The sequence below is a fragment of the Galleria mellonella genome, unplaced genomic scaffold (assembly GCF_026898425.1).
Source record: "Galleria mellonella isolate WM207_F2 unplaced genomic scaffold, CSIRO_AGI_GalMel_v1 utg32, whole genome shotgun sequence".
Lineage (NCBI taxonomy): Eukaryota > Metazoa > Arthropoda > Insecta > Lepidoptera > Pyralidae > Galleria > Galleria mellonella.
The window spans coordinates 1,584,837-1,610,115 of record NW_026442075.1 but is presented as its reverse complement, the minus strand read 5'-3'; the positions used below and the strand labels follow the sequence as shown (position 1 = coordinate 1,610,115).

At 33.9% G+C, this 25,279-nt stretch overlaps 3 protein-coding genes across 3 annotated transcripts; 2 read left to right on the top strand and 1 right to left on the bottom strand.

Annotated features, from left to right (window-relative positions):
* Positions 1–443: 443 nt before the first annotated feature.
* Positions 444–5,409, top strand: LOC113510589 (uncharacterized). Its single transcript, XM_026894044.2, has 4 exons — positions 444–852; positions 3,130–3,290; positions 4,335–4,439; positions 5,187–5,409. The coding sequence occupies exons 1-4, from the start codon at positions 703–705 to the stop codon at positions 5,299–5,301; spliced, it is 531 nt and encodes a 176-aa protein (XP_026749845.1). The 5' UTR covers positions 444–702; the 3' UTR covers positions 5,302–5,409.
* A 1,077-nt stretch (positions 5,410–6,486) lies between these two features.
* On the bottom strand, positions 6,487–15,823 carry LOC113510723 (uncharacterized). The gene is made up of 5 exons (XM_026894234.3): positions 15,710–15,823; positions 14,781–14,922; positions 13,865–14,085; positions 12,865–12,972; positions 6,487–10,630 (listed from the first exon to the last, which is right to left on the bottom strand). Coding segments are annotated over exons 1-5 (651 nt in total). The 5' UTR covers positions 15,712–15,823; the 3' UTR covers positions 6,487–10,452.
* A 1,895-nt stretch (positions 15,824–17,718) lies between these two features.
* LOC113510842 (uncharacterized) lies at positions 17,719–24,800 on the top strand. Its single transcript, XM_026894376.3, has 4 exons — positions 17,719–17,872; positions 19,259–19,515; positions 23,284–23,400; positions 24,587–24,800. The coding sequence occupies exons 1-4, from the start codon at positions 17,729–17,731 to the stop codon at positions 24,747–24,749; spliced, it is 681 nt and encodes a 226-aa protein (XP_026750177.1). The 5' UTR covers positions 17,719–17,728; the 3' UTR covers positions 24,750–24,800.
* The last annotated feature ends 479 nt before the right edge of the window (positions 24,801–25,279 follow it).

The window sequence follows — 25,279 nt, the reverse complement described above, 5'->3', positions numbered from 1 at the left end:
ATTTAGTGATTAAACGTTTCGATTTATTACTAATTTATTTACAACAGTGTTTCTGTGATTAATTTCAACAAAACCATATTGTTATTACATTTAGTTCTGTTAAAACAAATTCTATATTATATTATCTTGATAATTAAATCAACCTGTAGAAATTTCATACATTATAGTAAATCACCGAGCACCAGAACTGAAATAGTGCCGTTAAAAAAACCGGTAACGGTGCCAGTCAAACAGAGAACGTTAACAAGTACAATAAGCGAAACCTAGTTCAGTTGGAATAACCGTGACTTATCTAGTTTTGCACTATGATCTTCATTTAGTACAAAACTTGTAATATTAACTATAATAAATGTATAAACTATATTTATTAATATTTGACAATAACAAAAAATAAATAATAATTACTAATACGAAATTTTCGTAATCAAAATATAACAAAGTAACTTGCATTACTTTTGCTAATAATAAATATTTAAAAATTGTTAAATTATTTACCTGTCACGTGTGTATATATTAATTGTTAATTTAAATTCTTATATTCTATAACAATACGTATATCATAGAAAATAACAATTCTAAAGTAATGAAATAAAACACAAGTACGTGTAATAAAGATGGATAAAGTAGTGGCATAGATGATTTATATTATTACCATTATGTTTGTTCATATTTGATTAATAAAAATATTGGTAATATATCAATATGAAGATACTGTTTCAATTGGTAATAATTTGTTATGTTTGTATTGTATTATTTTTGTTATTTGGTTTCATTGACGCAAACGAAGATCAAGTGTCAAACCATCGTCGTCCAAAGAGGTATCTAGCGTTCAGGAATATAACGCATTTTTTCGTAAGTATATATTTTTAATCTATCTAATTATCGGCCTTATTTAGCAAAGTGGTTTATCGCTTGATTGATGTAAATAAGATGCTAAATGCGGTTCCCGTCTTCTGAGAAATTTGTTCCGCTGATGGGCATCGATTTTTCTCATGAAAGACAAATTTTAAACCGACTTCAAGAAAGTTCTCAATTCGGATGCATTTTTTATGTTCATTACTCCGATTACGATTTATATATTTATTTTTTTTACCTGAAAGGACGTACTTTCAGATTGGTCTTTTTTATGCAACTTAGAATAATAAACAAGATAACGACCCACCTGATGGCAAATGATAATATTCGTTTAATTTAATCTCAAAATAAGAACTTTCTAAAATTATAATACGGAATAGATTTATTAATAGACCAAGTTTCATGCAAAATTAATGAATTTGTTCCAAACAGATAAACATAGACAAATACTAATCATTTCCGTAACCCATCATTTGCAAACAAGTTGGCGACCCTACCGATGTGTAGTTATTTACTGTCACTAATTCTCGTAACTTCGATTAACAATACCAACTAGATATCTGCCCAAAGCTTCAAACATGGCCCAGTGAATAACGCCTCATTTACAGAATGTGTACTCGTATCTATTTTTTAAACAACTTAAAACTGCGCTTTAATCTTTTATTTCTGACTCAAGTACATCGAAATCATTAAGTTTTTAGATAATTCCACGTTTAAGTATAGCATCGCTAAATATAAAGATGTGGATGCAGGTGGCTCAGAAGCGTTTTTATAGAAGTCTTTGGGGAGGTACATACTTATGTTTAGAAGCAGTGATACCTATATTCTGTAGTGGATAAATAAATGGCTAGAATGATGATGTTAAAATTTGTTAAATAACGTCTCACGTAATAGAATAGAACTCCAGTTATATTAAAATATAACTGGAGTTCTATTTTAGTACGTGAGACGTTATTTAGCGATGGCACATTTTGATCGTGATACTTTATCTAGTTGGTTTTATTGATCGATGTCGTATCATAAATAATACGATAGTTATCACAGATTGTGCTGTGAGGGATAAAGGGTGTTGACACCCCTGATGTCCCTCATGTTTTGTCCCTTTTGAGCATTAATGTATTAAATGCCTCTAATGTCAATAATTACGCTCAATTTCTATCGTGATGTCTCATGAAACATACATATGATGTTAACAGAGATTTAAAATAGTAACTGTTGAGTTTCTTGCAGATTTTTCTTAATAGATAACAGCTTTTCGAACCAGCTATGTATTCATGAAAAATGACAATAGATACGTGGCCAAACAGATCCAAGGCCTGTATAAAAGCCAAAGGTGGCCATTTGGAATAGATTTTTTTTTTTATTTTTTGCTGAGACTTTAATAAATACGTAGATATTAATTTTTAATTAGTAATATTACATTACTTCATAAAATAAAATGCATTTTCATTTGTAACAGAACTTATGGCTGAACTAGGTATCAATTATCAGCTTCATATGTCTATTATAAATATATTAGGTAAAAAAAAAAAAGATTGCACATAAATTTAATCTATATATATATAAAAATTAATGCCACTTTTCGTTGTAATTTTATAACTCAAGAACGGGTTCACCTATCCAAACCAAATGTTTAGGCTTTGTTTGGACTATTTAGTAGATGGTTTATGTGAAGTTTACACAAAATCAGTCGAGCGGCTCTCCATTTATCACATTTTTTGTAACAAATGAATTCAATAAATGGCGGATCATTTTGTTAATGGGGTTTTATGTGTCAAATTCAAACTTTTTTTTTAAGATGAGTATTGTGCTGTCAAATTGAAACTTTTTTTCAGTGTTGACAGTACAAGCATGTTGGGGGGAAAGGGATTGTTAGTAATGGAGACCGAGAATTCTATTGCTAGCAATATACCCAACCAGGTCGACCTCCTCGCGGTTCTCCCTGGAAAATATCATGGTTAATTCCTGATGAATTCATCATGATGGGCTAACTGGCCTGTTTTCATTCTCATCTATCACCCTTCACTGGTGCTCCGCCAGCGTATCCCGTTAGCGCAAGCAGGGTTACCATACCATTTTCACCCATCAAAAAAAAAGTACAAGCATGTTGTTATGTCATTCATGCGGTCATTTCAATTTGGACGTGCTTCGATTAAAACAAATTGTCAGCGATATTGATGTTATTTTTTTTTTTTTATTATTTCACTTTATACGTAGCGAAGCACGTACCGGGCCGCTAGTTGAGATATAATGTAAACTTATGATGTTTTTCAGATGCGTCTCAATTTTAAAGCCAATATGGTGTGGTGGAATCAAATATTCGCACAAGCACTAGGGTTCCGTATGAATTGGGACGAACCACCGGACTCATTTCATCCACACCATCATTTATACAGAAGAACTGTTTATGAAAATTTGGAAACATTATTGGACAGGTAAATCTATACATGCTACCTAAACCCAGTGGGAAGGTTTATGTCCAACAGTAGGAAGGTACAGGCTAAAATAGTAATGATGATCATCATTCATTAAATTTTATTCACCTTTACCAGAGGGAGACTTTGTACAAAAGTCGATTGCTTGGGTACCCCTGTCCCATTCGTGTTTCAACCGTGAAGTGGTTGTGTTTGCATGGCTGTGTTTCGGTTTGAAGAGTAGGATATGGCGTGAATTTAGTGGGTACAGAGGAATAACACCTGAGTCCTCAGGAATGGCAACGCATGGGGGGTATCATGGGCGAAACAGTATACTCTGTTATGTCCATGATACCGCTCATGTCTATAGGCGACGGTTACCACTTTCCATCAGGTGGGCTGTCAGCTTGTTTGCCATTCTAAGTTGTATAAAAAAAACTATATTTTTTTTAATGAGTGATAATGAAATGTTAACTCCGCCTGCGCTATCGGTATACGCTGGCGAAGTACCACTTAGGGATGATAGGTGATGATGAAAGCAGGTCAGTTAGCCCATCGTGACGAATTCCGCTAGAATTAACCACGACGGTTTCCAGGGGGAACCGCGTGGTCGACCTGATAGGGTGTATTGCTAGCAATGGGTCAGTTAGACCCCATTACTAACAAACCCTTTCCCCCATCCACCTATATTTTACCTACATTTTTTATATATCAGCCAGCATATGAAATAAGAAGTCAGAACGAGTGCATATGTAAGTGTATAACCTTAAGGTTGTCTTGAAAAGATTGCTCTCAGCAATAAGATCGCCTTACTGTACTTATACAATTGTATCGTTATGTTTGTAAATTGTCTTGTTTATTTCCTATATTGTATAATGCAAATAAAGTATACTCATTCATTCATTCATTCATATGTGTAAAAAGAATAAGGCATAATTATATTAAGTAAAAAAAATATGTATATGTACTCTAAAATGTACTTTAAAATACTCTTCTCATTGCCCACCCCATAAATGACCGCACGTGATGATAGATGCATAAGTAAAAACGGCCAACTGCTTTCAGAAACGGAATAAGTGGCTACCACTGCGTACGGCGGGCCATTTGTGAAATGAGATTGATCGGCGAGCCGCGCGGAGTTTACTATAAAATTTTAAAAATGGTATTCAGGTAAAAACACTGTTGATTTTTAATACTAAAATAATTATTTTTCGCTTTTATTGATTTTATTTCAACATCAAAAATGTTATATTAATTCATGTAGTTCTATACAAGAAAGAAATATATAAATATTTTTATTCAAGTAAACTTAAATTTAAGTATTTTTGAACAGTTATAGAATAGAATAGAATAGTTATAGTAAAATATTTTTTTATGATTTTACCTCTCATTAGGAATGCAATTTAATTTAATGCAAGTCAATGTAATCAAGTATTTAATGCGTTTTAATCTATTAATTAAATATAATTAAAACTAATAAAAATGGGCACTTAAACCAGAAATTTTAGAACATCTCTGTAAATTATTGATGCCCATTAATTCTTCTCTTTTCGCGTCTAGGGAAAGTAGATAAAGTTTTGTTTGAGAATTCAGTTCAGGGTACGATAGGACTGATATACCTGAAGAAGGTAAAAGCCCTTAAAATAATATAAAAAAAAAGAAACTCAGCTGTTGCTTTTTTCAAACGCTTCGATTTTATAAATTGTGAATGTGTTTTGTGTTAAAAAGACACTTTTAACATGACAATTATTGATATATTTTTTTTTATTTTATATCATTTTATTGATGATTTCCTATACATAATTTATTTTGTCGTTCCATGTAGCGAATGCTGACAGTACACTACATTTGCCTGTACAAGCTTACCATTCGAGACCATTTACTTTTACATTTTATAAAATGTTTTGTCGTTTTCAGGCAACAGTCCTTAGCGACCGACAAATGGCATAATGTAACAAAACAAGAATGTCCAATGTCCATAAATTTATGCCCATTGTCATTACTGGAAGTATCACTTTACACGGACGTGTAAACCAAAAGAGATCTCAAAGTGTCCTAAAATAAAGTCGAATTTTAAATGTTCGCAAAATAATATGTAGCGGACCGAATCGTTAATTTCCAAATAACGAAAAAGTTTAAATGAAATAAAAATAAAAGTATATAATGACGTGTTTTTTTCTAGTAATTTATTAATTTCTCTTAAGAACTAAATGAATTGTCGTGTGGTCCAGACATAGAATGGGTCACTTCTTCTTTTCCTGTTATTTTTCTAGAACCTAATGGACGAGGGATAGGCAGTTATATCCCTTTTAAAACATCACCCAAGCTTAACTGCTATTGCCAACCCGCCTGCCAAACATGGCAACTACTGGCAAAAGCCCCCCAAAGGTGACCTATGTACAACAATGTACAATAAGTAGTTGGTACGATACTGATGATAATGTTGTTGATAAATATATTTATAAATAGAAATATGAAAGGCCGGCAGCACACCTGCAATGCCGCTGGTGTTGTAGGTGATCATGGGCGGCGGTAGTCACTTACCATCAGGTGAGCCGCATGCTCGTTTGCCCCCTGTGTTGTAAAAAAAATGATGAAATAGTTTTTTTATAATTTAGTACTTGGTTCACTATATGTATATGTAACTCCATCATCATAATCATCATACCAGCCGGTTTTGCCAGTAGTTGCCACGCTTGGCATGCAGATTGGCAACCGCAGTTAGACTTTAGAGATGTTTTAAGGCAGACGCTGCTGCTAATTCTTCGCCCTCTCTTAGTCACCTCTTACGACACCGACGGGTACAAAAGGGATAGCCTATTCTATGCCGGGACCACACGGCCACATGTAACTTAAATAACGTCGGCAATAAAGAAACAGGTATGTAAATACTATTTACCTGTAAAAGCTTTTTCATCGCGTTAAGTCACGATTTACCTAAAATACATGAAACCAGAGGGAGACTGTACAAAACTCGATTGCTTGGGTACCTCTGTCCCATTCGTGTCCATGGTACTGCTCATGTCTATAGGCGATGGTTATCACTTTCCATCAGGTGGACCGTCAGCATGTTTGCTATTCTAAGTTGTATAAAAAAACATGTATCTTATTTATTTATTTATTTATACTTTATTGTACACAAAAACTTACAAACATATAATATATATATATTAAATAAAGATATACAACAGGCGTGCTTAATTCTGTAAGAGTTCTCTTCCAGCAAACCCTGAGTGGAAAGGGGCATTAATTACCAACAGACAGTGTGCGTACAATAATAGGAGGAAACCGTATAGTTATTTCTATTAAGAAATAATAAATATGTTGACATATATATAAATTAACTCATATAATTAGTTAATTAGTTTTATTACATTATTAGTAGCTTAGTTTTTATTACGTGAAAGTGTCAATTCAATGGAAAAACATCTACTTATCATGCCCACAACGCTGCAATGAAAGATCAGTGCGATGTAAGCACAAAATAAATCTAGTTAGTTGCTGGTAGACTAGTCAATAAATTCCCAGAGCATCTAAATCGACCCGTTTTGGACTGGTCGCCCAATGGGCTTCATACGGTGCTACTATCGATTCTAGATTAAGGTGAGGTGATTAAGCGAGAGGTTTATTTCACATATGTATTAAAATAAAGGCACCTTTTCATTTACCATATAGTACATACATACAAACATACGTATCTGTCACGCTTGTCTCCCATTAGGTTAGGCAGAAACAATGGAACGCCAAATGCTTCGATACAAACAAACCTCTTTCGTTTTTCATACACGCTCGCCGGTTACGGGTACTTTTAATTTGGCCCTTCTTCAGCACGTCGCCTATTTGGTCAACATACATCCGTCTAGGGTCATATAGTAATATTTATTTATTCATGATTACACATTAAAATATGTCTAAAAGGTGAATTTAGTGCCTGCTGGCAATCTCTACCAGTCAACAGTTACACTAAATGGCACTAACAGTAAAAACTGGGAAGGGATTGTTAATAATGCTGGCTACCAATCCCATTGCTAGCAATATACCCTGTCAGGTCGACCTCCACGCGGTTCCTCCTAGAAACCATCGTGCTAAATTCCAGACGTATTTCGCTTTTTTAATTATTACGCTTTCTCATTATCCACCTAACATCCCTCACTGATGCCTCGCCAGCGTAAACCGTTAGCACAAGCGGGGTTACCATTCCATTATCATTCATAAAAAAAAGTGGAAACATATTTCATTTTATCAACAACTTGATAGATTTTTTTTAATGGGTGATAGTGAATTGGCAGCCCCGCCTACGCCATCGGTATGCGGTAGCGAACACCAGATGATAAATGAGAATGAAAGTAGGTCAGTTAGCTCATCGTGACGAATTCCACAGGAATTAATCAAGATTATTTCCATGGGAAACGGCATGGAGGTTAACCAGATAGGGTATATTTCTAGCAATATGAAAATTACATGTTACCAGAGGGAGACTTTGTACAAAAGTCGATTGTTTGGGTACCTCTATACAGGGTATCCTAGTACAGATTCTGTCCACTTCCAATGCCGATCTGTATCTATTCAATTTTGTAAAATGTATAAATGAAGTGCCATTGTGATATAAATAAATATATTATTAAAAATGTTATTTTTTTTATACAACTTAGAATGGCAAACAAGCTGACGACCCACCTGATGGAAAGTGGTAACCGTCGCCTATAGACATGAGCAGTACCATGGACATAACAGAGTATACTGTTTCGCCCATGATACCTCCCATGCGTTGCCATTCCTGAGGACTCAGGTGTTATTCCTCTGTACATTGTAAATTCACGCCATATCCACCCTTCAAACCAAAACACAGTCATGCAAACACAACTACTTCACGGTTGAAACACGAATGGGGGAGAGGTATCCAAGCAATCGACTTTTGTACAGTCTCCCTCTGGTCTGCCAATCTACCTGCCAACCGCAGCAACTACTGGCAAACCCCTCTTTATGGGGGGGGGCTATGTCCAGCAGTGGACAATTAACGGTTGATAAAATAATAAATAATAAAGACAGACAATCGAGAACAAACAGTAACTGCATTCTAAGTCAATGTAAATATTCTAAGGGAAAGATCGTGTGCACGTGACCTGCACAATATATGAGATTTACTTAATTCGTTCCAAACGTGCCGCGTCTCCACAAACACGGCGACCATTGTGGGGACACTTTCGACGGCTGCAGAGTGGAGATTCAGCTTTATATTGCATTCGCTGAACGTTACGAAATGTTTTTTATCGAGTTTCAGATTAATTTTACTAAGACTAAATTACAGATCTATTTTTTTTAACGCGTCACCTACATATTTATTCTTTGTTTCTACCCAAAGGTTGTCTGGAAGAGATTGCTTCATTGAGCAAAGCCTATTACTCACTAAACGATTACTTGAATGACGAGTGTGCATGGCAATAGTTGTTCATGCACTGAATTTTCATTTAATGTTAGACATAGACACCTATATAAATATACATTGTAAATAAACTGGCTTTAAAAAAAAAAAGTAATTCAATTGAGTTTCTTGCCAGTTCTTCTCAATTGGATCTATATACCGAACTGGACGGTAGGGAAAATATAAAATTATAATGTAAAAATTTGACGTTCATAAGCGGCTAAAATGTCCTACATGAATAAATGATTTTTGAATTTGAATTTGAATTTGAATTAGCAATAAGACCGCCTTTTGTACTAACTATACTTATCGAAAATTGTTCAACAAATCCTGTAATGTTGGTGCAAGAAAGTGTTAAATAAATAAGTAAATAATATTAAGATTGATATGATGTTAAAATATCTAAATGAATATTTTGAACTTATTTCAAAAAGAAATAGCTTCGCAATTCGGTTGTATTTTTTGTTCAGTCGTTTAAGTATCATTGAATAATGGACGTTAAGGGTCATCAAATATGAATGATTTTACAAATTTTAAAATTTAATTATAATTTTGATTAAATAAATAAATACCATTGGTCATATCATACAACGCCATCTAGACCCAAATTGAGTAGAACTTAAACAATATTATATAGAGATAGAAAAAATAGGCATACTCAGTAGCTTAATCTGCTTACTTGCTATTTAATTGCCTTTCTTAAAAATACATGTAAAACAGAAAAAAAACACCAATATCAGTATAAACTGACATACTCCAGAAAATAGGGGGGAAAGGATTTTCAGTAATGGAAAGGTTAGTTCCCATTGCTATTAATATACCTTATCAGGTCGACCTCCATGCGTTTCCCCCTGGAAACCATCGTTACTAATTTATCGTTAAATTCGTCACGATGGGCCAACTGACCTGCCTTTTCATCCTCACCAATCATCCCTCACCGGTGCCCCGCCAGTGTATACCGATAGCGCAGGCAGGGTTACTATTCCATTATCATCAATTAAAAAAAAAAAACTCCAGAAAATAACAATTTGTATTGCGCGGAGATCAAACCCACGACTGATTGAAAGGTATGTGATGTGTTACACCACAAATGTTAGAATTTTTAAAAAGTGATTGTTATTAACAAAACAAAGTTGCTATTTTATGTCAAAATGTTTATTCAACACTTAAAATACTGTACCAAGTCAAGCCACCTGGCCGGTATTAGTAGATTGATGCCCAATAATGGGAATAGTGAGACATTATGGTGTCTGCTTAAAAATACGTTTACATCGTAGATTTTATACATAGAGTATCTCCCTTAGATTACATAGATGGAGCATCGAGTATCAAAAACGTGTCGAAATTAAATCAGCTAATTTGATATTTGGCTATTTTTTAACCGAACGATTCGAACGGTTAATAGAACAATAGACTCCGAATAGAGATCTAATAATTTGCCTAAAGATGCCTCATTATAATTAAAACGCGTGTCGCAAAATGCCTGTGAACAAAATGGCAGTTGTAGATTGATAGCTAATATGGAAGGTTGTGAAATTTCTTGTAATAATAGGAGTGATCAAACTTCGAGTGCTACCAATACATATTAATGGTAACGGGATTCAATAAAATAGTTCTAATCAAATAACCAGTAATGTAGACTTCCACAAGATAACACCTAGTTGAATTAAATATTTACAAAACAAAACGCTCCATCTAATATTAATACGTTTTTAGTACTCAGTGCTCTATCTATATAGATATAATCAATTTACATAATTCTCATTCATCTCTAAGTACAGATATGAGCTCCATAACTCCTTGACCTTCAGGACACTCGTGGTATACATCTGGACAGCTGAACATCTGACGGCCTGCGATCGCTGCATCCCTATATACTGACATAGATTCTTCCCACTCCAAATCTTCAGGGTCAAATGGTGTCCGCCCATAATCTGGCCTATAAATTAATTATACATATATATGGATCTTAATCTTAACTTGCAATTATAAATAATACCGTAGCAAATTCTTAACACAATATTTTATATGGTAAAATATATATTAATAATGTTAATATGGCAACACTGTTATTTGTTCTTCATTCATCATTTTCTCCATCAACTGTCAAACATTTTACACTATGCTCTGTAGAAATATATTTTCTAAAAAATTTGTTTCCTACAAAGCGTATAAACCAATAATAAAACAGTGCAAGTAGATAGAAAACTAAAAAAAATAAAAGTACCTATTTACACTTCTAAACATTGTCTGGGGAAGAATACAAAATTAATACATTAAGTCTTCCATTTGCGCCAAATATTTTTCTTTTTATAATGTGTTCAATAAAAAATAAATAAATAAACTAAATTAATTAGCCTCGTTTTCTACTTTATCCTTCTAACGCTTTATTCTTTGAAAAGAAAAAAGAAATTAGAAGAAAAAATATTCCTTCAAAGGAATTTTCAATTAAAGTGCTCGAAACAGTCTAACCTGTGCTCCGGTGTACATAGCTCGGTCAGTTGGAGCCATTAATCGCAAGATACACGCGATTACGTGCCAGTTACTGCCTCCACAACAAGTTAGGTATGAGGCTACCTTCTCCTATATTTTCAAGTCTCCACATACCACCTAACATTAGCACGGACTTAGATTACATAGATGGAGTGTCTCCATACAAATGATCCCCTAAAAACCGGTAAACTTTTTATTTATGTGTAGGTACATATAGGTACATAGGGTTACCAGATACAATTCACACTAAATATGTGGAGAAATTTATAAATATATTTTATATCTTATTAAGGTAAATTAAAAAATAAAAACGTTACAAAATATTAAGAATATATCTAAAAGAACAAGATAAACACTGCATAATAATTCATAATGATACATGTCTTTAATGAATTACTTTGATTTATATCTGAGTATAGATATAAAATATGTTTTCGTTTTTAAATTATTGAAAATGGCCATCATTTTTATTAATACGTGTATATTAATTTATAAGCAACACAGAAAAATGTATTCCAAATTCTAATTTAAAAATCGATCTGGTCTGGAAAATTTTTAATCTCATTATTACAAAATTATGAAAAACAAATGCGTTATGTTTTGTTTAAAAAAAATGCCAGTCAAACGTCAAATTAACTGACTAAATTTTGACACGTTTTAAATATTTAATGCTCTATCTATAGAGTCTAAGACCTCAGTTAATTTTACAAATTTTAAAAACTTGGACGTTTATAAAGATTTCATTCGTTTAAATATGGTTGAGTAACAAACACGCAAACATCTTTACGAACTTTGAACACTTTTAATATTAATTTACCATAGCACGCCATGATATCATGAGTATATACAAATAACAGCAAGAAATATAGGTAGCTTAATAGGTAGATACCTTTATAAGAGAGCGTCTTCTATTTCAACCAACTTCAAAAAAGCAGGAGGTTGTTAATTTGATTGTATTTTTTTTATATGTGTTACCTCATAACTCCGTTAGTTATAAACCAATTTAAAATATTCTTTCTTATTTGTAAGGATATACTTTCAAATTGTTCCCATACAAATTTTATTGAAATCAGTTACTTTAACTTAAAAATTTAACTAAATTTTTAAGTCATAACAACTAGTTTTGCTGCGATTGAAGTTTTTTTTTTTTTGTAGAACAAAATCTCAAATAATATTGTTACAGCCTCTTTATTTTAACTTGTAATACGTATATATGCTAGTTTGTTTAAATAAAATGTTCCAAGCCGAATTAGAACCACTTCTTGACATCGGATTTCACCAGAGGGAGACTTTGTACAAAAGTCGATTGCTTGAGTACCTCTGTCCCATTCGTGTTTCAACCGTGAAGCAGTTGTGTTTGCAGTTGGCTGTGTTTCGGTTTGAAGAGTGGGATATGGCGTGAATTTACTGGGTACAGAGGAATAACACCAGAGTCCTCAGGAATGGCAACGCATGGGGGGTATCATGGACGAAACAGTATACTCTGTTATGTCTATGGTACTGGTCATGTCTATAGGCGACGGTTACCACTTTCCATCAGGTGGGTCGTCAGCTTGTTTGCCATTCTAAGTTGTATTAAAAAAGGCCGATTGTTCTGAAAATTTGCATACGCCTTCAGTACTACGTGGTACTGTTATAGTTTTCCACGTTGATGAATAATATGTATACACAATTACTTACGTTAGTAAAATATGTATTATCTCTCCAACTAATCCTTCCTCCTCGACAGGATACTGGGCCGCCTCGCAGATTGCTCGCAACATGCATTCGTGGCCATTGAAGCCTTTACTGCAACACCAGAGTAGACTTTGTACAAAACTCATTTGCATAGGTACCTCTGTCACATTCGTGTTTCTACTGTAAAGTAGTTGTGTTTGCATAGCTGTGTTTTGGTTTGAAGGATAGGATATTGCAGTGAATTTACAGGTTACAGAGAAATAACACCTGAGTCCTCAGGAATGGCAACGCATGGGGGGTATCGTGAGCGAAACAGTATACTCTGTTATGTCCATGATATTATTCATGTCTATAGGCGACAGTTACTACTACGAACAAAATTATGCATGAAAAAATTATACATGAAACATTTATGTAGTATAAAGTATGGTGTATGATCTACGTATATATGTTAACGGTACTTTGTTTCACCAGAGAATTAGACCCAATTTTAAATTGACTCACAACAAAAATTTACTTCAAACTAAGTCGGAGTTATTTGTCGGAAAGACCGAGAATAACTACATGGAACAGATAAAGGAAACACTAGGTGTCTTGTCGTATAGGAAGGTCAAAGATATGGGATAGAGCTGGCTGAAAGAGAATGCATGAATTAGTTGCATCGACAAGAGGAAACTCTTAAAAAAAAGTCGGAGTAGTGCACCATTTGGCTATGCCACTCCATTCTTTTATTAATTAAATCGTCAGATTAGCCTTTGACTGTCCACTGCTGAACATAAGCCTTCTTCTTGGAGGGTTTTGCCAAGAGTTGCCGCGCTTGGCAGGCGAATTGGCAATCGCAGGCTTTGGTTTTAAAAGGGACGCTGCTGCCCACCTCTCGCCCTCCCTTAGTCGCCTCACGATACTCACGAGGAAGAAATGGGTGGTGTATTCTATGCCGGAACCACATGACCTAAATTATTCCTATTCATTAAATAAAGAAGTGAAATGAAAATCTACCAACCTATCCAACATATCAGCCATGGCTCTGTAAAAGATCAACCTTTCATCTTTTCTAGTAGCGAGGTCAGCTGCCCTTTGCTCCCTCGATATGTCCTCGTAAGAGTAGTAACGAGACAGCTCGGAGATGTTTTGAAATTGGCCATACTGGTATTGAAAGTTTGCTGCGAACGAGAGGCTGATGTAATCAGGAGTTGGAACAGGCTGGCTCCAGCCTACGATGAACTGGGAATAAAAACGATTTGTTGACGAATAAAAAACAAATGAGAGTTGAACTTACACACCGAGAGTTCTGTACATATAGTATTTGATATAAAATTATCTTTATTCCATACGAAATACATACCTAATAGTTATTATTATTGATACTACAATTCGTAATTTATTATTTTTAATCATAATTGTGGTTAAAATCTGGACTGCATAATTAAATTTGATTTTAGATTTAAATTAATAAATTTTCAAAAACGGTGCTAGTTACAAATATCGTTTTATTTAACCTATAATATTCACATTTCAGATTTTACGCTTCAGAAACTTCAGAGATTGCTCTGTTTTTACTTTGTACAAAAGTCGATTGCTTGAGTACCTCTGTCCCATTCGTGTTTCAACCGTGAAGCAGTTGTGTTTGCATGGCTGTGTTTCGGTTTGAAGGGTGGGATATGGCGTGAATTTACAGAGGAATAACACCTGAGTCCTCCGGAATGTCATGGCGGGTATCATGGGCGAAACAGTATACTCTGTTATGTCCATGCTACTGCTCATGTCTATAGGCGACGGTTACTACTTTCCATCAGGTGGGCCGTCAGCTTGTTTGCCACTCTAAGTTGTATAAAAAAAAAAGATAACAAACAAACTCACTTTCACACTTATAATATTAAGTAAGGATCACTAAATCTGAATGATAGTTAATTTTGTACCTTATAAGTACATCCATAAGGATATACAAGAGGTAAACTGTTTATTTGCCTTTTTGTTCTCAATTCGTCTTCCAAACTACTGAAATGTTCAGAAGAAGCAATTTTGTAACAGCAGTAAAATATAAACATCCCCAAATAATGCCTGAAACATGGAATAATATTTTGTAACTGTATGCAGTTTCAATATAGGAATGAAAAAAGGAAAAAAATGTAATATAATATTGTTTAAAAATAATAATAATAATAAACTCTTTATTGCGCACAGTAGAGATGTATACAAGGAGTATTTATACAGAATGAGCGTATACAAAAGGCGGCCTTATCGCTAGAAGCAATCTCGTACAGACAACCTGGCATAAAGAATGGATAAGTACAGAGAGAAAGGTAGATGACGCAAGTCAGACACAGTAAATGCATAAAAGGAATCAGACAAAATGTAAAAAATTCTAAATATAAAAATAAGATTACAATACATAAACATACATATATAATATAAATAATAATACGTAAACATAAATATACTAAATAGATCAAGATAAATCACACATAGTTAAAAAAATATATTAGTCCTTATCGTCATAGCAATAAGTTTTATAATACAAGTGCAAAATATTTTCATAAATAAAATTGCTTCTGAAAAATATGTACATAACCTATGTAACATACTTTCACGAACTAAAAATATTAAAATCAATTTATATATAATTTTTTTTCAAGTTTATTAAAAAATCAATCCTCGATGTATATTTTTTTTTTTTATTATAAAATATTCCAACACGATTGTATGTAATTCTAAGCATTTAATTATTCGCAAATAATTTCAAATGTAAATCGTGCGATTTTTTTTTTTAATTAACAAACAAAGTAAACGTCGTCTATTGTATTGTAACCATCATATTTATATAATATTGCATTATAAAAAAACTCACATTTTTTTTTTCAAAATAAGTTCTAAATCACAAAATATTTGGATTGTTTTTGTTATGGTGTCAGAATCCGGACTGTGACTAACTGAAGACACACTTATCTCCTAAATCTTCGGCCACATGACTCCACTTAGTAATACACTAACAAGGTATTCCAATAATTCAATAATACACAAACAAACTCAGTGTATGTGTATGTCGTGGTATTATGGTGTAGTTATTACGTATAGTGATGGGCATTTATTCCTTTTCAACCGACTTCAAGAAGAATTTCTTCATTTGGTATTATTTGAACTAAACCGAATTGTTCTAATTATATGATAGATGGCAAATAATAAAGAACATTTTTCGTTAAATATTAGAATAATATCATAGTTAATTTAATTTCAGATATAGATGACAAACATTACTTTTTTATTTTGTTATTTATTTAATCTACCATTCATAATTTTTTTCTATTAGTACAATAAAAAAAAATTGTTTTTAGTATAAATGGAAATTCAAATACTCATCAGAACTGTAAGTTTATAGTTAAAATTATATTACTTCATAAGATTTATATAAGTGTAACTATAAAACCAAATTATCTTGTAATACATTTAAGGCTCCACATTTACATCTAGACAGAAAAAAACCTCAAAACAATGATAGGGACAATAACGGGTCATTGTCCATTAAACAAACATCTATACACAATAGGAGCCACAGACAGCCCTCTATGTCGAGGCTGTTTCAACGCCGAAGAAACGGCAGCTCACGTAATCCTGGAATGTGAGGCTGTGGCCCATCAACGTTTAGAAATCCTCGGAATGGTGAGGTCGCTCCGTGAGGCCTGTGAAGAACCCAGGAAGCTTCTGCGCTTCTGGACGGAGCTAGGTTGGCTGCACTAGCCACGCCTCATACGCACAATGGCCCAAATGAGAGGCTAAGTGCGGAAAATGGAGTCCCTTTCACATTCACACATTCACATTCAAGGCTCCACATGAAAAAAATAAATAAATAAAAAATATTGTGTTTGTTAGTGTTTCATTTTTTTTACCCTCATTTCTTAATTAATACAACATGTATTTGGCATTTATTAATACTAATTGAATAATAGTTGTTCAATTTTTTACTTAGGTTTTTTTTATACAATTTAGAATGGCAAACAAGCTGACGGCCCACCTGATGGAAAGTGGTAACCGTCGCCTATAGACATGAGCAGTACCATGGTCATAACAGAGTATACTGTTTCGCCCATGATACCCCCCATGCGTTGCCATTCCTAAGAACTCAGGTGTTATTCCTCTGTACCCTGTAAATTCACGCCATATCCCACCCTTCAAACCGAAACACAGCCATGCAAACACAGCTGCTTCACGATTGAAACACGAATGGGACAGAGGTACTCAAGCAATTGACTTTTGTACAAAGTCTCCCTCTGGTATAAGAAGGTCAAGGGTATTGCCTGGGATAGAACTGGCTGGAAGAAAGTGCATGAATTAGTTGCACCGACAAGAGGAAACTGTTAAATGAAAAGAGATAGTTTCAGCTCACTCCACATCTTCCTTACGCTATACCGATCTATTTATTTTATTATATCAACTATTACCTCCCCACTGCTGAATATAGGCCTCCCCCATAAGGAGTTTATAAGGAGGTACCCAAGCAATCAACTTTTGTACAAAGTCTCCCTCTGGCACTAGTATTAAAGGAACTTAATGGTCAAGAGATAAGTAGCAACGTACCTTTTTAAACATCACCAAATCCTAATTGCCATTGCTAATATACTTGCCAAGCGTGGCAACTTCTGGCAAAACCTCATATCATCATCATAACTAAATATTAGCAAATCTTTTATTGCTATCTAAAATAAAACATTTTAAATCTCTATGTGTTTCAATAATTATTCTAAATTGCATATACATAGGTGTCATAACAAACTGGTGATACCAATTTCCAAAGCCATATGTAATATAGCTTAGTGTTATTCATTCTAATACATTCACAGTTCATTTAAGGCTTAAGCTCCAATAAGGCATCATGTTTTCCAACAACAATGTGTTGGTACTAACAAGCCTTCTCTTTCAGTTTCTGTTATGTGTGAGCGGGACGGATGTACCAATAGGTGACACGTCGCACAGAACACGGAGGCAACTTTTGTTCCCAAACTCCTCAGTATTGCAGGTAATTTATTTTATTTTATATTTGTTATTAATATTTTTCCATATTACGATTATACCAATGGGAAAGAAAAATCGAAAAAAAATCTCCTAACTAGTATTTATTAGTTCTTTATGGTAGTTATTTTTTTTTTAATAATTATTTAATGGAATGGTAACCCCGCCTGCGCTAACGGGATACGCTTACGAAGCACCAGTGAGGGATTATAGATGAATAATGAAAAAAGCAGGTCAGTCAGTCCATCGTGACGAATTCAGTGCTAAATTAGTCACGATGGTTTTCAGGGGGAACCGCGTGGAGGTCGACCTGACACGGTATATTGTTAGCAATGGGAACTAACCTCCTCATTACTAACAGTCCCTCTCCCCCCCCCCCCCCCCCCCCGATGGTAGTTATTGATGAGATAAACAACTACTATTTTTTTTGTTTAATTTAACATTGTACAAAAAAAACATTATAAATAGGTAAAAACATATATTTAAAACTAGCTGTTTCCCGCGGCGCTACCCGCCTGAATAAGTATTAAGGTAAAATATACGTTAAGAATACGAAATGTAGAGTTCACATTAAAAAAAAGTTTTCAAATAAGTATGTTGTTGTAAACCACTGATCCGATTTTGATAAAAATTCTTTCATATAAAAAAAAAAAAATATTTTCCAAATCGTTTTATAAGTATTGAAAATATAGGTAACAAACAAAAAAATATATACTTATAATAAATCTGTAGAGAGGTCAATTCTGTACATGAAATATATTTCCAAAATAACTATCAAGGGGTGATTAGTGACCGATACTGATGCCAAAAATGTAATCAGTAAAATTGTTGTCTGTCTGTCTGTATTTTCGTTATAGAAACAAAAACTGATACAATTATTCTTCGTACTCCTGGGCAGGTTATAGTATACTTTTCATCACGCTACGATCAATAGGAACAGAGCTATGAAGGGAAGTGTTGGGAAAACGGGAAAAGTTCTCCATTTTTAAGCTTCCGTCGCGTGTGGAGCCTTAATGGCCACTTTTTAAAATGTAAAAATGTTCACCCGTGCGACGCCCGGACGGGCCGCTAGTATATAATAAAATTGTAAAACTCCTCCTTTTTAGGAGTCTATTAAATTAAGTAAATCTATCAAGCCTTATAGGATACCTGAGCATCGTACCAAGGATCGGGTTATACATATATATTCAAATTATCGAATTATTTTTATTTATTGTTTATACCACTGAGGTGGCAAACGAGCATACGGCCCACCTGATGGTAAGCGGTTACCGTAGCCTATGAACGCCTGCAATACCAGGGGTATTACGCGCGCATTGCCGACCCTGAAGAAACTTCTATTATTATTTTTATTTATTATCTGTCTATTATACTTTATTTTTATTTTTTTCAGTTTAACGTAGGCATCGGGACACCGACACCAGCTAAACTAATCACATTGAACTACGCATTTCAAGCCAATTTTCAACTGCCATGGAATCGATCCCAAATACCCATAGATATATTGGAAGCTAACGGCGGTTACGATGGGAATTCAAGAAAGAAAAGAAACGCGAATGATTATTCAAGTTTGAAAGAAAGAGACAGCAATTATGAAAGTGATGCACGGCTTTATCATTTTTACAAATATGTTGAAGAGTTTTTAAATAGGTAAGTCTCAAAACTAAATGTATCTATGAAATATTATATGGTAGCTAATTGAAAGATGATATGGCCAGAATGGGAGTGATGGCTGAATAGAGAAGAATGAAAGAGAATAGCATATTACAGTGACCTCAAATTATAAATAGGATAATGCTATAAAAATATTTTTATTTTTATAGCATTATTATCTAATCCATCTATAAAACACGACTTGATCAATGACGAATTTAATGATGACTCATTTATGAAAATCAATCAAGCCCCTTAGAATATACTTCGCACTGACATGGCTTCCTTTCATATTTACTCGTTCATTTATTTATTTTTCTATTCGCAAAAATATATATAAATTATTAATTATATATATTTTTGTAAATAAATAACTTTATTTACTGTATATTGCACTCTATACCAAAAGAAGGATTTATAATCAATAATTTAGGTAAAGTGATAAAAGAAATCTCCGTATGGTCCAGGCATACAATGAGCCATTTTTTTCTTTTCCGTGACTGCCGTAAGAGGCCACTAAGGGAATATAATGGTCGAGAAATGGAAAGCAGCATCCTTTTTAAACATCACCAAAACCTAACTGCGGATGCCAACCCGCCTGCCAAACGTGGCAATTATTGGCAAAACCCCCAATAAGGGGATGACTATGTTCAAAAATAGACAATCTATGGCTGATATGATTTAATAATGATGGTACAAAATAATTTCTTATCAAATGTTTGTATGTATTATACAGAAATCGATCTTTACCAGAGGGAGACTTTGAACAAAAGTCGTTTGCTTGGGTACTTTTGTCCCATTCGTGTTTCAACCTTAAAGCAGTTGTGTTTCCATGGTTTCGGTTTGAAGTGTGGGATATGGCGTAAATTTACAGGGTACAGAGGTATAACACATGAGTCCTCAGGAATGCATAGGTGGTATCATGGGCGAAACAGTATATTCTGTTATGTCCATGGTACTGCTCATGTCTATAGGCGACGGTTATTACTTTCCATCAGGTGGACCGTCAGCTTGTTTGCCATTCTAAGTTGTATAAAAAAAATTTAACCCGCGATCATCGGTAGGTGAGACATTATATCTAACCACTACACTACAAAACCCCAAACAGTTATGAGGCAGAGAGATTATGACGAAATTATTCTCTTTTCGGATAATTGACAACGGTACCCTAAAATATTGATTGGGGTCCATCCGTGTTCCAATCAGCTAATAAAATTCAGGTGGAGAATGACAAAAATCGTGATTTATCACGTCATGACAATTATTATTCCTGGCAAGCAATTTACGCATAAATTGGTTTTGTCAATTCCCATTTTCCGAATGTCAGTGTATAATTTATTGCTGTTTATTGTACCGAATAATAATGGGTTTTGTTTCAAACTACACGTCCGCTCTTCGGCTATATTTACAAAAGTTTGATTGAGGAAAAAAGCAGATTTTTTCTCGCTCTTATTGGATAAGCAACAGGAACGAAACCTGTACAGCCGAATCTGGTATCTAATCTATTATTTTTTTTTATTCACGCTGTTTTATACAACTGAGGTAACAAACAGACATACGATGCACCTTGTAACAACCAGTTACTCTGTGGCTAGACACTACAATATATTTGTGATAGTTAAATATTAGAATCTTAGCATATATTGATAGAGTATCGAATCTCAAAAATGGGTCATCTTTTGTCAACTAATTGTCTAATTAGCTGACTCATTCCTTTATCATATATAATATAAACATAGCAAAATCTAGGTATACCATAACCTATGAACGCCTACAAGATACGCTAAGGCTTATTTATTTATTTATTTAAGGATAAATTATTCACTTCACTTATAGTTCCCCAAACGTGTAGTAAGCCATAGTTTCATGTTTCAAACTTTAACATATTAAACTTTATTTAGAAAATTTATCTAATTTGTCATTAATAATATAAATATCTAGCTGATAAGCAATCAAAGAATTGAGTAGAGAGAAAATAAGTGAGAGCAAACCGATCAGTACACAAAATAATGTAATAAATTGTGCATTTCCGACCCGACCTGAACGAAAAAAAAACATTTTTAAGCATTTAGAAAAATTCCATGCAAATTGGCGTCCGCGGGAAGAAAAATTCTTTGATACCTGACTTTTATTTATCCACAATCTTCAAAATAATTAGGATTGTGTTTCACAAAAAAATCGACCTCAATCGTCGCATAACCAGTTGTTTTAATTTAAAAACTAAATCACTGAACGGATTTTGATAAATTTTCTATGGCACCAATCTGAAATAATATCCTTTCAGATAAGAATTTTATTTTTGTATTTTTTTTAGAAATGACGGAATTATAACGTGAAAAAATTGAATCGAATTGAAAACCTTGTTCTTTTTTTAAGTCAATTCAAAACAGCTAATGAAAAAAGACTTTTTCAAATCCTACTAATAGTTTTGGAGGTTAGCGCGATGACCCAAACAAACTATCCTTATTACAGATATGTGTTAATAATTAAAAAAACGAATAATTATTATTGTAAATTAGTGAATTTTGTTCATATTGAAAATAATTACAACTTCAAATTTAATAGTCAATTTTATTTTTATCACAATCGAAGTTGCTTTATTTTTCGTGAAGTAAAATCCTGTTATATTTAGATTAATAAACTGTAATACAAATGCAAAAAAAAAAGAAAATTAAAATCGGATCAGAATAAACGAAGGTATACACATAAAAATAGACTTTAAATCGATTAAACGTAAAATGATGATAAAAGGACAAAATATTTAAATCCTGATAAGCCTACCGCCCTCTGTTGCATTAAATTAATTGCCGATTTTAATATATTTTATTGTTTCTTCATTCACTAACAATCTGCTCCGGGTTTGCTCAGGTAGATGGATATTAAAATTTAGTATTTTATTTTATATTATATTGGCCGTGTGGTTCCGACATAGAATAGGCCATCCCTTCCTTTCCCGTGGGTGTCGTAAGAGCCGACTAAGGAAGGGCGAGGGATGGGCAGCAACGTTTCTCTTAAAAAATCTCGAAAGACTGACTGACTGCGGTCGCCAATCCGCCTGCCAAACGTGGCAACTACTGGCAAAACTTCCCAAGGGGAAGGCTGTTGAACATAATTCAACAGTGGACAGTAAAGGCTGATATGATAATGATTTTATATTAGCTTTATTATGTATGTATGGAACCGAAACATATACACTACACACGATTGCCAGTACGCCAAAACGTCAAATTACTTAGCAACCTATGTAGAGATGCTCGGAGTTTCTTTGCGTGACAGAATCCGAAATTAAGATATCCGTCAAAGAATCAAAGTGGCCGACATAGCCCGAAAGATAATCAAGTTGAAGTAGCAATGGGCTGGTCACATAGCTCGAAGAACTGACAACCGATGTAGAAGAAAGGTTATTGAGTGGCGAGCCAGTACGGGCAAATGCAATGTAGAACGACCCCACACTGGATGGGGTGACAACCTCAAATACGTTGCAAGGAATTAATGGATCAGCAGAGAACGGATAATGACTGAAATGATGATGACGATGATTACCTTCAGTAGGTAAATTTTTAATACTTCGTGTTATTATATTTTTTTAAGGATTTCTCTTTTTTTATTTATGTTATTTGCCAATAATGTAGCTTTTTATAAGTGAAAGAATTTTTATACTCGGTTAAAAATTGTTTTGAATTTAACCATATGTAAACAAACATTCAACAAGTCTTTATACCTAATAGTATTTATTATTTTTCATTTGTACCGATTTTATTTCAGTTTCGGCCATAACGGTACATCGTGCATTCTCCGTACGTTGTGTCAACTAGGAGCCGAGCCCTTGCATTCACCTAATGAAGATGATCTGCTTCATGAAATAGCAACTTTTGTATTGAAGTAAGTACAACGACCTATAAATATATTAACAAATAAAATACAATAATACTTACGCGATAGATGGAACTGAGCGATAACCGCGTAAGTCGAATTTGCGTAAATCAGAGCACAATTGTTTACGCATTTCTGTGAATTCCTGGCCCCGTTGCTACGCATTTATTTCGCGGGACACGTTCGAATATACATATTAGCTTAACAATATCGTGGCAGGAGTGAGTAATCTGGAGTTGTGTAGCGTACGAATAATCAAATTAATAAGATTTGAAAATCGCATAACTTCGGGTCTGCGTAAATCGGGGTAGCGTAACTCGAGGTTTTACTATACATTACATTAATTCCACTTACAATAAAAATAAAAACAAATAAGTACATAAATAAGTAGATACATAAAATGTAACGACATTGCCTTTTATTAAAAATTCTTACATACAGAAATCAGCTGTTAGTTCTTAAGCCATAAGTCTGTTTGTTTATAAAACTTACTTGTACAACAAAGTCTTAAATTATTGGATACAGAGTTCTTAATGTGATAATACTTATAAAAAATAAGAATTTTAATATAAATCACGTTATTGCGTGCTTACATTTTGCTCATAACAAACAGTTCTTTGACCCGCAAATATAAATGGCAACTCCGAAGTCGTCTCGTAGTCAAAATTAATATGGCAATTATCGACAAATATAATTAAAATTTAATAGACATGAAAAGGTTTGTTAAAGAAATCTCTTATAAGAGACAAGCTTGCCTTTGTAGATACATCACATTTAAAATTAATTGTTCCTATCATTATGTTTGTGTACAATAATAAATAATGATTCACAAAAAAAAAATTCAATTGTGGCAAAACCATTTTGATTTATCAGAGGGAGACTTTGCACAAAAGTCGTTTGCTTGGGCACCTCTGTCCCATTCGTGTTTCTACCGTGAAGCAGTTGTGTTTGTATAGCTGTGTTTCGGTTTGAAGGATGGGATGTGGCAGAGAATTTACAGGGTATAAAGGAATAACACCTGAGTCCTCAGGAGTGGCAACGCATGGGGGGTATAATGGGCAAAACAGTGTACTCTGTTATGTCCATGGTACTACTCATGTCTATAGGCGCCGGTTACCTTTTACCATCAGGTGAGCCGTCAGCTTGTTTGCCATTCTAAGTTGCATAAAAAAAATACAATTATTTTGCATTCCAGCCCCAAGAACGACCTTGAACTTGCACCAACATACAGTCACGAGATCCTTCCATACGTGGAAGCTTATGAACGAGGCATAAGTGATTACAACTGCGTCGAAACATATGACAACTGTACCATAGCTTTACTAGAGATGTTCTCCAAAATAGAAGATTATTCTTGAATAGTGTTCGCTTATTAAAATCGTGAAAGAAATTTTGCCATTTTTACTATTATACAGAGGTGATTGTTAGTAATGCGAACTACCAGTCCCGTTGCTAACAAAATGCTCTGTTTTCTCTGGAAACCATCGTGTTAAATTCCAGATGTATTCATCATAACTGATCTGCCTTTTCATTCATTCTCACCTGCCATCCCTCACTGGTGCTCCGTATCTACAGACTTCTTTAATTTTTTTTGAAATAAAACTTTTAAACAAACGCTTCGTTCTCTACAATAAGAAAATAAAATTATTTTTTTTTTTTTTTTTATACAACTTATAATGGCAAACAAGCTGACGGTCCACCTGATGGAAAGTGATAACCGTCGCCTAGTATAGTATAGAAAAATGTACCAGCTTTTACCCGCAACTTCGTCCGCGTGACCGGTATATGTACTCTAACTAGAATTTAAAGCAGCCTAAATCATTCTTCATTCTGTCTAATACGATTATATAAAATTTCATAGTGATTAATTAAGCCATTAAGAATACTA